The sequence below is a fragment of the Lissotriton vulgaris genome, chromosome 1_1 (assembly GCF_964263255.1).
Source record: "Lissotriton vulgaris chromosome 1_1, aLisVul1.2, whole genome shotgun sequence".
In the NCBI taxonomy this organism is placed as follows: Eukaryota; Metazoa; Chordata; class Amphibia; order Caudata; family Salamandridae; genus Lissotriton; species Lissotriton vulgaris.
The window spans coordinates 2,028,185,833-2,028,202,341 of NC_141685.1; the positions used below are offsets into that span (position 1 = coordinate 2,028,185,833).

Here is a 16,509-nt window from a genome sequence, read left to right on the forward strand (position 1 = left end):
TGAATAGCAGAGCCAGTGGTGAATGGACACTGGAAGGACACCAATCAAGCTAAATCAATCAGTAATTTGTCCATACCCCACACAAAAGAAGAGGAAGTGGAGCAGATATTCACTGGCCAATTAGAAGGCAGCAAAGAACTGAATATATGACAGCACAACACATGCCATCACAATGCATGCAATTACAACGCTGTTGTAACAACGCAAGTGGTGTTACAATGCATTACCTTAACAACGCAAACTTTTACCATGAATATACCTTTACAATGCATGCCTTTACAACAAATTTCGTTGTAAATGGGGGCGTTGAGCCATTTGCCGTGGTCCACGATGTCCTACTGCTGGGACACTTCATTGGAGTAACCAGGCGCTTTACAATCTTAATAATAATAATATGCTTTTACCGTTCATGCCTATACAATGACATTTGTTGTAAAGGCATGCATTGTAATGGCATTGCGTTGTGATGGCACTTGCGTTGTGATGGAACGTGCGTTGTGATGGCATGTGTTGTAAAGGCATGTGTTTTAAAAGTTTCATTGTAATGTTTTTTTACCCAAAGAACAGTAACAATGAAGAAAGAAATGATCAGCAATGGGTGAGATCCATGCCCCTTAGAGTAAACAATACCCCTTACATGGACAAACATATATACATTCAGGGCCATGACCACTAAAAGTTCATGCAATGCAGGGCAGAAAGAAGCTGAAAAGCATCATGGCTACAAAGATATGGCACTCTTCAGCCTTCTACCTGCACGAGCACACTTGAGCCTGTCTATCTCCAATGCAGGCACCCTTAAACTGTGGTGCAAGGGTGCCTGCGTTACAAGCAGGATTGTTTTTGCATGTATCCTAACTTCTAATGGGGGAGGCAGGATGATTACAAGCAGGGCCACCTTTAGAATTGGTGGCACCCCGTGCAACAATGTTTATTGGCATCCCCCATGACCTCCTTCTCAATGAATTCCCTCACCACCAACCTTTAACGGTGACAATCAAGTATACATAAACACTCTCTCTCACATTCTTTTATTTTATTTTTTAGAGCTACTCATACCAGTGGTGGGTGGCAGAGCACTTTATATCACACATGTTATACAGAGACAATGAATCAAATGTGTAAATGAGTGTATAAGAAATGCTACATAAGAAAGAGCACTACAAGGTATAGGAGTCACATGTCATCCATACCGATAGGCAGTATAATTAAAGTGTTTGATCTGGAGTAGCAAAAACTCCGAATTTAAAACATACCACTATGGTTTGGAGTTATCTTTACTAATAAGAATTGACTTCTACCCAAATGAACCCTTTTTGCAACCTTAGGATAATGAAAGACTGGGGAAAAAATCATAACATTCTAACCTATACCTTGTAGTTTACACACAGCTCGTTGATGACAGTTAATAGCTAACTGTTCTATATGAGGATATTCATTTATAAATCGTAACTAATAAAATGATCTCACCAACCAAAGCAGTAACCCACTGAACTATTTACGTTATATTCGCTACTGCGATCTGCATGGTAGAATTTTTTTGCAGCAGGTATATTAACCCTCTGCGCTACTTTATGATGAGTCAAAACTTCCACTAGACAAACCTCACTCTCTCTCTAGAAGGTACATTAATCACCATAGTTATCTTGATATTTTTATTGTTGCCTGAACATGGCTGGAGGCAAGGAACGCTGCAGCAGGTGCGTTCAAATTCGCAACTTATTTGACAACACAGCGCCCCCTTAAGTCAGCCCCTAGTATTGTGGCACTTATCGCACCGTCCTAGAGTCGGCCCTGATTACAAGGAACCTGTGAATCTGACTCTTTCTGCCTTTGCTGGTCTTTTTGTGTGTTAACAAATGTTAAAAAGGTTAAATGCCTGAGTCTGTGCATGAGCTCTCTGATGAACCTGCTCTGTTGCATTTAGCAAATATTACCACTACTACCATTACAGCCACTACCATTACCAACACCATTACCATCACCACCATTACAACCATCAACACAAACAACTCAATATTCTAGCATTGTATGCAACAGCATTATGTGTTTAACATCGTTGTGTGATAATAATAAAATAAGCATTGGCAAAGCCAATATGTTTCACTTCATGAGTAAATTTGTGATAACAGTTATTGTATATGCATCTGTTTACATGTGTTACACGTTAAGCCAGACATATTGGCTTTACCAATGCTTATTTGGATTTATTTCTGACACACTGCTTAGAAGACTGCAAACTGTAGAATCATTGTTGGCAGGTCGTGCAATTTGGGGCAGAATTTTCTGCCCGCCATAATAACCTTACATCCCTATCTATACACAACTCTTCCATGTCTCGCATGGCAGCAAGCTCGGTCCTCCTTTCGCAGTAAATTAACACAAGCAGATGCTGGGAGGAAGGAGTCCAAGAGAAGCAAGCAGTGGCGCTTTAACAAACATTCAACAATCCAACAGCCTGTAATTTGGCCAATGAGCACCCGTCCATGTCTGTAGAAGACGGTTGTTTAGTCTTCTCTGATTTGCCTTTGGAATAAAATGGGGGCTGAGTCATTCCAGGCTCGTGCTCACTCTAGCTAATGGATGGTCAAAGTCTGGGTTATTTTCAGCTGCCTTTTGCATTAGAGCTAAGAACTTTGCAAGAAGTCAGGCTTGTTGATACACTGAGTGTCAGCAAAAAAAGCATTGTTAATAAGACCTTTTCTTTTCTCTGTCAGGTTCCCTCTCTGCAGGAAGCCGAAGATGTAAAAACTCAGATGTGTTTGTTGACAGAACCAGTAGAGGACCTACTCGATCAGCCGGGGTGAGCAGATGGTGCAGTGCAGAAGCACTTTATTCAGTGAATACATGTTTTTCTTTTTTTAAGTTTCAAGGATAAGATTATTGAAAAAAGGATAAATAAATAACAATGCTTCGTAAAAATAAATAAATATTACATGGGTAAGAGATGAATGATAAAAAAATAACAAAATGACACGTTCTATCTGAAAAGTTGTCATAGTTTTTTAGCGAGAGATATAGAATATTTAAGGGCCATGTCTTATCTATGGTTGTGACAAACAGCATACCACCAAGCTAAATATGATAATTCGGAAGCATACTTTCAATTCTTTTTTATCTGCTGGAACGCAACAGCCAGTAACAGATATATGATTTGTACTTGCGACTGTCTCTTCTTCCAATCAACTGATAAGCTCCCCAAGATAATGTTAGTAAAGGAAAGGGGGACTGTAGTATTAAAGAGAGTATTGATTTGGGCCCAAGCCTGTTCCAGAATTGAAATACATACGGGCATGTAAATAACATATGTTGTAAATCTGCATTTCCAAAACAGTATGCCTAGCAAGTGTTGGGAGTTCCATTATGTACCCTATGTAACTCTGTGGCAGTGTAAAGGAGTCTATTATAAATAAAAAAAAAGTCAGTGTAGTGTTTGCCGCCCTAGATGATTTCCTGATTTTTGTCCATATTCTATTCCATAAAGAAATGGGCCATTCTATGCCCAAATCAGTCTCCCAAGAAAGCTCCATTTTAGTTTTATCTCTATCCATGGAAGGCTGTGATAGACGAGAATAAATAACCGCAGCTTTAGGATTCATACGCATAAAATTATGCCACGTGGAACCCGTCCGGGAAGATGAAGGTGGTATAAATTGAAACTGAGTGCAGGCTTCAAGAATAGCATTTCGTAGGACTGAAAATTTGTGTTGAAAGGAGATGGGTAAGTGAAACCGGGTGCGTATCTCTGAGAATGTAAGAAGTATACCCTGCTCAAATAATTGATGCACCCAAAGTAAACCTTTACTTTTCCATGTTCTCCAATATATAGGTTTATTGTAGACAAGTATACATTTATTATGCCAAATTGTGGATTTAAGGAAGGTATGAAAAGTCATGAGGAACCGGGTGAAGGAGAACATCTAATATCTTACAGGAATATTTAATTATTGGTGTGGAATTATTCTGTGGTTTGCAAGTGAATGAGAGGTATTCCTATAATGAGAACAGTGCTATAAATGAGGCCACAAGATCGACCCATAATGTGAAATCAATTGATTGATCAGATACCCCTTTCAATAACTGCCTTAATTTAAAAGCTCTATGATAATTAAAGAAACAAGGAAAATTGACCCACCTTCTGATTTTGGCCGCATCAATTTCTGTATCAACATTCTTGCTTTTTTTGTTGTTCCTTAGAAATTATATAAGGATAGAGTTGATCTTATGAAAAAGTTTGGCTGGTATATAAATTCGTATATTAGATATCATGTATAGAATAATAGGGGTGAGCATCATTTTGATGGTATCTAGACGACACTACCATGAAAGATGGAGAGGATGCCATTTCATAGTGAGTGTTTTAGTTTATCTAGGCAATTATCAAAATTTAGAGATACGGATGTTTTAATAGATGAAGAAAACTGTAATCCAAGATACTTTATGTGTTTAAAATTCCATACAAAGTAAGAGATCTAATATTATCTTTAAGGTATATTTGGTCAAGGGTAGTATTTCACATTTCTCATTATTCAATTTGTAACCCAAAACTAGTCCATAAGCTTGAACCTCTTCCAAAAACGCTGTAAATTAAGTCTGTGGCTTAGAAATGAACATTAGTATGTCATCAGCATATGCTGCTAATTTAATCTGATGTGAATTGGATATACACACTGTTATGGAATGATTTTGACAAATTGTGGATAAAAAAGGTTCCAAAGCTAAGTTAAAAAGAAAGGGGGATAAAGGGCAGCCTTGACGTACTGCTCTTTTTAGGGTAGAATAAGAGGACATAAGCCCTTTACAAAAGATTGCAGCCTTGGGCTCGGAATAGAGTCAAGTGATTAAGAAATGATCTTTGGGCCAAAACCAAACCATTTAAGGGTATGAAAGAGGAATGGCCAATAAACTCTGTCAAAGGCCTTTTCCCCATCTAAGGTAATTGCCACTAGCGAATCTGAGTAGTGTGATGTATTTGATAAAATGTCAAAAAATAGTCATGTATTGTCTGTTATATTATGAACCTTAACAAAATCTGATTGTTCTTTACCTGATAGCAAAGGAAGGTGTGATTCCTATCGTAAGGCCAGTGCTTTTGAAAAAATGTAGTAGTTCACATTCTCTAGGGATATAGGCCTATCATTTTTGCAAAATTGTAAATCCTTAACATCTTTCGGAATTAAACATATTATGGCTTCTAAAAAGGAACCTGAGGAGTTGCAAGTTGTAGTAAAAGAGGAAATGAGAGTGTGCAGGTGTGGGCAAAGTATATGGGCAGAGTGTAAGTAATTTTCAACTGTAAATCTTCCAGGATTTTTTCCTTTTGGAGAGTCTTTAAATCACTAAACAATTCTATCTATGTAATGTCAAATTCTAAGAGGTCCAAACTCATGAGGGGATTGGTATGTTTCTGGATTTAGGAGAGATCTTGGATAATGTCATCTTTTAAAGGTTTATTTTCTGGTGTATAAAGGGTTTTATAGAAATATACAAATTCTTGGAGAATTTTGGAATCTTTGAATTTTGAAACCTGGTCTTCATCAATAATAGACTCAATTTGAAATTTATTTTGATTAATCTGAGATAATTAGCTAGCAGTTTGCCCGATTGGTTTTGGCCACCGTAACACTTTGCACTCATTTTTGATAAATATAAGGAAGCATTTTCAGTGGCGGTATTATTAAAAGCAATTTTTGCATTTATAATTTCTGTTATACATTCCTTCGACTTAGAGGTGTAATAGGAATGTTTGATTTATTTGAAAATAATCATGAAATAAGAAAACAAAAGAAGCATTGAAATTGGGGTCCAGAAGTAAAGAATTATAAAAACGCCATCTTTTGGGTAGCACTGATTGGTGTAAGATATCCAATTGAATTGAGAGAGGAGCATGGTCAGAAATAAGCATGAGTCCTATATCAGCCGAGCGCAGTGATTGGGAGACATTATGTGAAAAGAATATATGGTCTATTCCAGATTGTGTTTGATGCGGTGGGGAAAAATAAAGTATATTTTCTCGTGGAAGGATTACAGAGTCTCCAAGCGTCTAGTAAATTCCTCTGTTTTATAGTTTGTACAAAAGTTTTTTGTGTTTATTTGAAGTAAAAAAAAGTCTCAGAATTGTGATCAATAAATGGATCAGTCACTTGATTGTAATCCCCTGCCAAAATAAAATTCTCTGAAGGGTACTTTATAAGTAGGCGAGAAATTTTAGACCAAAAATAAGCATCACTATTGGTAGAAACATATATTAAACAATGATACAGGAGTTTTCATCAAATTAGTAAATAGCCATCTACCTTCACTATCTGATTCTAGAGAGATTAGTTTGGCTTTTAAAGCTTTATGACACAATGTTATAACACCATTTCTTTTACCATCCCCTGGTGAGAAAAATACATTGCCCACCCAATTTTTTTTAAGCTTTAATGACTCACTCTCCGTAAGATGGGACTCTTGTATTAGGCCATATTAACGTTCAATTTAGACACATATGACAATACTCGTTGGCTCTTCATGGGGGAATTTAAGCCTCTGATGTTCAAAGTACTGATTTTTTCAAACATATAAAATGTGTAGCAAATTGAACCAGTAGTAACTTGTGTATTATCAAATATGAAACTCTCAATACGTACGAAGATAAGGACTATGAAAGCCAATGGATGAAAAGATAAAGAGAAAATAGAATAGAGGAAGGAGAATTGATAGCAAGAAACATTATAAAGGAATAAGTTAAGGAGAGAAGAAAAAAGAAATGTAGGAAGGAGAAAGATTACTGTTTAAAATAGTAAAATAAAAAAGACCGTACCTACATAAAGTCCAAAACATATAAAGGGTGAAGGGGGATGAGGCCACATGGAACAATGACATGTCCAGACTCCATGGGGTGAAGCGTGGAAGACTCCAGGACACACGACATACAAGATGGGTAAGTCAAACAACACAAAGATGGAACATGTGAAAGAAAAAAATTAGTTAGAGTCATCAAAGTATGTTATTAAAGAAAACATTTTTCTTAACCTTAATACGAACAATATTGGATTACAACCTTACAAATAAGTCATCATAGTAAATGTTAGAAACTTGAACTCTTAAATAGAACAAAAAGGAGTTATTTGAAACGAGTGTTAGAAGTGTCCATTCCTTCTGGGAATTACACATTGAGGAACTTTTTAGTTTGAGTGGATCTTCATAAGTGATAGGATTGTTATTTAAGGTCACATTGAACAAGCAAGGATGGAATAGAACAAACCTTGCTGCAATGTAGCGCAGAGTTGGTCTCATGAAAAAGGAATTCCCAGCACCTATCTGCTGTAGATTTTGCATAATCCTGTGAGAAAAAAAGCTGGCTAATTGATGATGAGAATCACTTCATGGACCTGACTGCTGACTATACCTTAAGAAGGTCAGTGTATTCAAGAAAGTATAATATAACTTCTCTCGGTTTTCTCATATTAGAAGACGTTGAGTGAGGAGGGCCCAATCTATGGGCATGTTGGATGTTTAGAATAGTTCTCTCAGGCAAGTTTAACACCGTCGGCAATAACGTTTTGAAGAAGCTGATAGGGTAGGAGCCTTCCGAACACTCTGGTAAGCCATATATGCGAAGATTATTACTCCTATTTCTATTTTCAAGATTTTCAAGTTGTCTCTGTAGAAATGTGACCTGAAACTGAAGAGCTTCGACTTTGACACAGGATGCTCCCAATGATTCAACAATATGTTCAACCTTAGTTATTCACTCTTCCATCTTCGCCCATCCATCTGTCAGGGCTTGTAATTTGGAATTTGTCTCTTCTACAAAAGGGTGTAATGCACAAATTTCCTCCAACCGTTTAGTTGATGCTTTATCAACTGTGGAGGAAGCATTAATATTAGATGGAGGACATTTTTAGGTGGCAAGGTTAAAGAGTCATCCATTGTAGGAAAGTGGGCGCAAAGATTTGAGCGAACTTTAAATGTACGATTCGTGGGAGCCAACAACGATCTTACTGTCTTCAATCAACCCATGCAATGGTCTGTCCAGCCCAGTACTCAGGATAAATGAAGCACTAAAATACGCAGTATTCACTCAAAATATCAATAAATAAGCAATCTCATTGCATTTGATAATTGTACTTTGCCACACATCTCTGTTAGAAACTTGCTGTTTAAACAGCGTGATGTTGTGTGCTGAAGTATCATGGCTTAGAGAGACATGATAGAAATTCTAGAATGTATTTACCAATATTTCATTCAAAGCCTGGTAAATTGTTACCTCAGTCGCAAGGGTATCACCAGTAGCAATCAATGAAAAGGTCAGGTATTTGGCGGTAAAAAGTGATGAAGAGCAGTTGAATGATAAATGGTTCCCCTTTAGCCCACATATAGATATATCATAAGCTCCATGTATTTCAATTTAGTGGTTTATACTGAGAAATTGAGCTAAACTGTGAATATAGAGCGCTAAGAATGAAGGGCAGTGTTGATTAAATGTCAAAATGATTTATAGACCAGGCTTAGAAATTAAGGAGCCTTGAAACCACTGTTAAAATGATAATTCCCTGAGGTCACCCAGCAACTGAAGCAATTCAAAACATTCTGCCCATACAGAAAGAATGGAAAGTCATTGAAGATAGAAGCCACGCAGGGGAAGCGGTTTCTCTCACCTCATGAGCGCTCCTAAAATGGCGGCCATCATACCGCTCTGTGAGTAATCCGCAGAATAAGCGACAGAGAATGCCTTGCAGGTCACAAAACGTACTCCGCTGTTTGCCTCTGATGTTCCGACAGCTGCGCATTCATTTTGGTGGTTCTTGTTCTTCTGAACACGCCGTGTAATCCTTCGTCTACCAGCACCCGACGAGTCACAGAAACACTGCCATCTTCTGCTGGTGCTAGCCACGCCCCCAAGTGAATACATCTTGACCTCAAGGAAGTCATGTGACAGTCATGGCTTATAAACCCGTTATGTTAGAAGTTAGGGGTAACTGTCGAATCTGGCATCATATCTTCAACAAAAGTACTGTTTAATATAAACAAGCATTTCCTCAATTTGTTTCTTTAGATTGCGCTTTTTCCATAAGTCCCTGTATGCCTGTCTGTACCTCTGCTTTACAAAGGTATGATTTTCTGCTACACCACTCTTGTGATCTCTCTCTGTGTGTACTTTAGGTCTCTCAAAACCCGCACACATTTCTCCTCGTGCATTTCTTACACTTTCCATTGATGACTGTTACCATTGTGTCAGAAGCTCCAGGATACCCATAGGGTGACAGAACACGCTATACAGGTTTTAAAATCAATAAATCTCTTTTTTTCCCTCTCTTTAAAGAAATGCTGGCATAAAATCAAGAGTGTGCTTTTGTTTCATTCAATGAAAGGTGCAGGTGCCACATGCCCCTTTAAACACTGGCATGGTTCCGCTAACCTCCGCACAAGGTGGACTTCCATGTGTATATTCCCTGAAAGAAAGGATGGGAAGAATTTGCCTTTGAAGGGCATACAGTACATCCCCCTTTTGTACATCTAGATCTAAAACAGTACCTGTGACCCAAGGACACAGTCCTACACGGTTCAGATGTTGGATTTGATGTATGTGACTCCTGCAGCTATGGTTGTAACACATATCCAGACAACCTTTTGTTAAAAAGACTCCTCTCCATCACCCTTTCCAGTAGCATGCTTCATCATAAGGTTTACTCCTCACTTCAGCACTTGCTGTTTCCACTATGGTGGTCTTTACGTGTGCTAAGGAGCTGTTTATAGATTTACAGATGAACAGATTATGTGTGTTTCGTTGCAATAGAAGCTTCAAGTGTACGAAAGGTAAAGGCCCTTTATCAATTAAAATTGCATCACAGCAAACTACTCTTTACTCATTACTGAATGCCTGTGGCAAAACTAAAAACAAGATGGTTTGTTACAACCTTCATGTCTTTACATAGACATGTTTCTTCCCTACTCTGAGCAATAAAAGGTCCATGATGAGAGTCCCTACATAACACCCTTGCTAAAACTACCTATAGTCTAGCTGTGGGCAGATGTATGTAAATGAGTAATCACAATAGTTTTGATGCAACCTTGTCTCTTGTTCCTAAATATTCAAACGCAAACTATAAGGTGTATCAACAGAAGACAGGCCTGGTACAGGTTTCAGCTGCTTCACTACAAGTGATCCCTTCCAAAGGTGACACAGAAAGATCCACTGTAAACCTGAAAACTAGCAAATGACAATTATGGTTGGTACGTTGTGTGTACATGCTGATCTGCCCTTGTGACAGGAGGTATGTTGACATGACATCGAGGCCCGTTAAGGTCAGAATCACTGAGCACAAGAGCAATATTCATTGCCATAAAACTACCACCAAAATATACACTCACTTCTCTGAACTCGGACACCCTTTAGAGAGTCTACGCTGGGTCATCCTAGAATCCCACCAACAAATAACACAGACTGCTTTGTTCAGGATTGAACAAAGTTGGGTGTTCCGTCTTGACTTAGCAAATGACTGTCTTAATGACGCCATACCCTTGAGCACCATTAATTAATCTGATATATACAACCATTGTCCGCAACTTTAACCAACGAGTATATCAGCTTAGGACTCCACGCTAGTCTCTCACCTCTTAATACATCTCTGCCACATGATATCGACATCAGGCTAGTCAGATATGGAGATTAGGCTATGTTAGGACGATATATCTAATAACTAACAATAGAGTACAATACTACACTCTAAGATGTCCGACAAATGAATCACCCAATCAGCAGACGCCAGCAACTTATGCACTCAATGCCAAATTTGAAGCCCTTGATGCTTGCCACATCAAGGTAATAGCCAGAACTATAAACTTTTACCACATTCAAAGATGGCCTCCATGGTTAGACTGTAGATGATGTTATGCCGACACCATCACACCACACACCAGGTGCGGCTGATTTACCATGCTTAACGGCACCAGGAGAGGGTATTTAAGAGAGGAACCTGCAACCTGTCTTTTCCTTCCTGATGCAGCGAAGCGGGTAGGTGAGCTGGACTGCTCTGAGCGGGAGCAGGTGAGTATGGAGTTTGTGCTGAGACTATGCCTGGTCACAAGCTTTTAAGAGAGGTAAGACGTGCTGGGAATTGCTGACAAGTTACCGCTGGTCTTTGGGAACGGTACGCTGACTCTGATGTTCTGTAGAGCTCTGCACTAAGACATAGCTTGGGCGCTGTAGGCGCTCTTAGCACACCGCACAATTGGAATAATGTCAGAGCGCATGGTGAAGATGCCAGCAGCTACGCAGTCAGGTCTGGGGCACTTTTGAGTCTGTTGAATAACCTTGTCATTGATACCAATTTCACGACTATGGGCTTACTTTAACCTGAACCATGCCCACTTTTACTTTTAATGCTCTAGAGTCATGGCCTTAGCAACTAAACGTTGTGCCTACAAGCCCACACCCAGCATATTTTGTTGTTTGCTTTTTCCTTTAACTAAACAGCGACACTACGTTGAGTGCCCATATACTCCGCTGCGGTCTGATGAAGCAGCAATTGAATCCTTAAGAGGTGAGCTGAAACACACTCACCATGATGTTCAATTACTCTAACTGGTTACACAGAGGTTTTTATATTCTAAATACAAATGAAGGCACACTTAGAATGTGATATGCATGAAATCACATTGTTTTATCACTTGTATAGATTCAAAAAGGTTGTGTACAGTGAAACACACCCACTGGTATTAATAGGACCATGTTCCAATGTCTACATTTGGTTTTTTATCCTTTTTGTTTGTACTCTAGGTTGGCTGATTTACTCCGGGGCAACGTCCTACCGGGAGAAGTGGTATTTAGAACCACACCACACACTGTAGTTTTCATTTAGTTATTAGGTCCTGAGGAATCGCCAACTGATTTATTAGAGACATTTTATAGGTGAGAACCATGTTGGCCACTAAAGGGTAGAGCGTACTTTTTGTCAGATTGAAACAAAATAGTCGCCCTCCTTCTTCATTTTACTTTTTAATCAGGTTGTGACTTCTCCAGAATAAAAATAATTATAGAGGATTCCCTTACCTGTTTTAACCCACACACTACATCTACATCTTATCAGGCCCCTCACACCCAAGACACCTATACAGCAAGGAACAAAATATCTCCGATAGAGAGCCCCCTTATGGGGGCCCGTCGAGCATTGCACCGCCGGCTGGACGAGGAGCAGACCCATATGATGGAGCATGACACCTAGCTTGCTGGGTGTGTGAGGGTCCTAGTTCCGAAAGGAGGTATTCCCCACCTCCCCACCACTCTGAGTACTCACCAGGTTGCACCTTGCCACCCAGGAACACCGTACCTCTTTTGTCTTCTGGTGTCATGAAATCCCATTACTGAGGCATGGGCACTGTCCCTTATACATAAAATGAGTTTATTTACAGTAACTTTTGTGAGATCTAGTGAATGCTTAAAAGTAGATTATTTTCAGGGTGATCCACAAGACACTTCCTCAGAAACTAAGCCAAGAAAGAGAGCAATAGTATAATTTGAAACTATATATCCTCATGCATGTTCTAATCAGAATTACAAGTTAATGAAAAAATAGCATATTTAGAGCTCTACTGTGCATAGAAAGCTGGCTAAAACAGATTCCAGTCATAAACATATCTTCTGTGAATAGTCATGCTGTGCAGCAAATAGAGGAGGGGAACAATCAGAAAGGAGACATATTAACTGTCTTATTAGAATACAAACCCTGACCTAACATAAGCCCTGGCCTTTTCAGGGGAGCTATTAACGCAGCTCTGATTTAATGAGAACACTGCCAAAATGGAACATGACACTGTATTACACTAAACATGACAAATGGACTTTTTCACAACAAGCTGAACGATTTAATCCCTTGGACAAGTAGATATTTACAAAATTCCACACCCCTGTTGTGACATTTTCCTGGGCAGTTCTTGGGTATATTTTTTCAATGATATTCCAAATCACTCTATCCTCTGAATGTCCCCATTCTGTAAAATGTGTCATCATTTGTGTTGTGCAGTGTTTTCACCTGATGTTACTCCTGTGTTTTAAGATACTTGTTTTCCCTTACCAGTGGCCAATCCCACATATTTTAGTCTACAAGGACAGATAATGAGGAGCACCCCGGCTGTTGTTAAAATGTGTGTTGTTAGAATGACCAAATGTCCCAGTTTATCAGGACTACACCAGCTTCAATCTTTTTGCCCCAGTGCTTGGATGCACATTTTCCGGATGCATCCTTGTCTGAATTCTGGATGTGCAATCGGAAGATGAGGTCAGCTTACAGCCTCTCTAGACCTTGAGCTATTCCTGCTCTGCCAGACTTAATGCAGGCCTTCTGACCCAGTCTGCAGCTTAATAAAGTACCACAACTGGTTGACAGGAAGCCTGGGGGTGGGTATTGAATGAAAAGGTGCTCATAGCAAAACAGTCATTAGCTGCTTGTGACCCACACCACTAGAGTGTGGGCTGCATTCTGGTCCAACCCCAGCCCCTTCCTGCTCCAGACCTGCTACTGGTTGGCAGGGATGTAGGAAGCCGGCCCAATGGTGTTTTCAGATTGAATCTAAAGATGTCATAGTGCATATCAAGCCCCCATCTTTTTCCATGTATCTCGCAGGTTGGTAGGAAGGGCCTGGATGATTCTGTACTGAGTCCTTTTTTGGAAGGCACACAGCCATTTAGGAGCTGAATGATGCAGGGATAGCTCATTGGCCCAGGTAGCCACCAGGATTCACATTTCCCTCCAGACTGCAGCGTTCAGCAACTTGTAGAATTTTGATTTAGGTTAGCAAAGCTAGGACAGCATCTGGGCTGTGTTGCCAAGCAAGCTGCCCAAAGCTCCTGGGCTGCCATGAAGGTGAATCCTGCAGCTGAGGCTCTTTGTTGAGTAGAACATGCCTCAGGGACTGCCTGTCCTGCTAATCCCCAGGCATCTACAGCTGCATTTAGGTTAAACGTACCTGGCTGCTCCAACCAGAGTGGTTCACAGCTCTGCTCTGTAATGGCCGAGCTTTAAGTGCTAGTTAGAAATCCAATAGACGGATTTTGGAAGTCGCACTCGAGTGTTGGTGGACTTTGAGAGAAGGTCCTGCGGTAGGTGGTGCCCTTGAGGTGAACCCCCTGTGCTAGGGGTGTGTGAATTTTGGTTGCGTTAAATCCCTTGGGAATAACGTCTCCTCAATGCACTCGAAGGAAATTTCTTGAATGTTTTTTTCAAAAAATGTGAATCAACGAATTTGTTTCAGTTCTGTATTTCTTTTATTGTGGTCTTATGTTATTTTCTTCATAACATCACGATTTTACAATTTTCCTATGAATGTCTGCCCAATGCATTTCGGGCGACTACCCTTTTTCAGGGGACTTAACTCTGAAAGCAACCAAGTATTGCACAGTTTTAGCATCATTTTTATATATAATATATACACGTTCGATTTTGAGCTCATGCATAATGATTGTGACTAGAATAAAAGGACGGGTTTCTGAGCAGGAGTGTCTGAGTGAAATAACGTGAAGCATATAAATAAACGACTGTGAGTGACGCCGGTGAATCTGAGCTTGTACGTTATAATACAGGTTTGTGCCTAGTCCATAATGAAGTGCACGGTGAACTAAAAAATTATAATCCGACAGTGAACATGTGCGAACGGGAGCGTGTGGTTAGATGGTAGAAATCTGACCTGAGTCTTCAATGTACGTTCTCCGTACGTAAATGTTTTACCCGAAGGGTGGTCACCTGTAAAACCGTACCGAATGGGTGATTAAGTGATTGCACGAGTGTGCTCCTACTAAATTAAAACGATCGTTGCTCTAAGCGGATCTGCTTACCGGGGTGTTGTGGGGAAGACTTCTATGATCATTCTGACAAACGAGTGACGGTGCATGAACAGCGCCATCGTTGTTGCGCCGATGTTTATAGACGTCTTGCTGCTAATAGGTCAAATGTGGTCATGTGACTCGGACCAAAAAAGGGGTCGTGGGAGATTGGAGAGCAGCGCTCACGTGGTTTAAAACAACTAGAGAGTTAAATTCAATAGTGTTAACTTCAATAGAAGAAACTTTATGGAATCGTGTGTGCGCGAACAAGGGGTGTGATTTCATACGCTTGAGAAGGGCACGCGATAGTGTTTCGTAACCAGTGAATGAGTGAAAAAATGAAAAAATGAAAAGAAAAAGTGACGACACATGTAGTATACGTGTTGTAGGAAGGTGGATATCTGACTATGGTTACCCCCAAACTTTTTGCCTGGTGTTTAGCTGGTTTTTGACATAGTTGGCCTGGGATCCTGCTATTCAGGGCCCCAGGCTAATTGCACTCTCCTTAAAATGGACTCCATGTACCTTAGGAGCATACCCAATTGGAACTGGTTCACCTTATAGACCCCTGTAACAGTGTACCATAGGTACCCAGGGCATAGGTGTAGCAAAGGCCTACCAGGGGCTGCAGCATGTATTGTGCCACCCCTGGCCTGGCCTCCATATTTGACACAACTGGCTGATCACTCAGCTGGGGTAAGTTGGTGTAATCACCTCTTACTTAGATATAGTATACCTATATCTAACCCTAACTGGACACATGTTAACCTATAAGTTACTCCTATGGCAGGCCTTAACAATCCTGAAGGCAGAGTGCGTGGTTACATGTGAGATGGTGCTCTAGCATGAGCTGAGCCTGTCTGCAGCTGTCGGGAACAACTCCGTTAGCTGTTCCGGGATATTGCCATACCATATACTCTTAAGTGCATTATAATCCTCACGGTTATATGCTAACTTTGGTTTGGCTTTATCAAAACATGTCGAGTAAGGTGTCATATGATTTGGAATACTATCCCCTCGACAGTTCTGTCGACGGGGATAGCATTCCACCCTTCTAGAGGGACACGACATGTACATAACCTGAACCCCGGTTAAAGTTAACCAGAGCCTCCGCATCACAAAATGGATGCTGCCACCACAGACACAAGTCTGACCTCCTGCTGCTGGGAGTCCTTCCAGCGAGGGAGGCTTGGACAAAGGGTTTCCTGCCTTTGGAGGTGCGAGCACCACCCCAGACAGGATTTTGTGTATTGGGTAGGACAGGGCTCAATAGAATCAGACATGCCCGGGGCACACAAGGTGTCCTTGTGCATAAGCCAGTCCATACCGGTCCTGGGGCTTTCCAGCCCCAGTCCTGGTGCGAAGCTGGACAAAGGAAAGGGGGTGTAACCGCCCCCCTTCCTGGTCCCACCCAGAGGAGGGACCTAGCAGGTGATCCACCCCTCAGATTGGGAATAAGAGTGGGAGCAGTGCCAAAGCACCGCAGACCATCCTGAATCAACTTGAAACTAAGAAGACGACTGGACTTCGACATTCTGCTGCACAGAAGACTGAAGAGCATCTCCCTTGTGGCCTAGGAGTGGCCACCCAGTGAACACAGGCACCATCCAGCAACTCGACGTCTGCTTTGCTGCTGCCTCCTGCCAGAGCCAGAGCCCAGAGCCTGACAAGACCCAGACTCCCAGACTTCCCACAGCCCGATC

General features: G+C 40.7%; 1 protein-coding gene across 1 annotated transcript in view; it reads left to right on the forward strand.

Moving 5' to 3' along the window:
* Window positions 1-16,509, forward strand: part of LMNTD1 (lamin tail domain containing 1) — a 1,301,017-nt gene that overhangs the window by 1,179,225 nt on the left and 105,283 nt on the right. Inside the window, exon 16 of the mRNA XM_086938753.1 lies at window positions 2,718-2,803. Coding sequence (XP_086794879.1) covers window positions 2,718-2,803 — 86 coding nt within the window. The remainder of the gene's footprint in view (window positions 1-2,717; window positions 2,804-16,509) is intronic.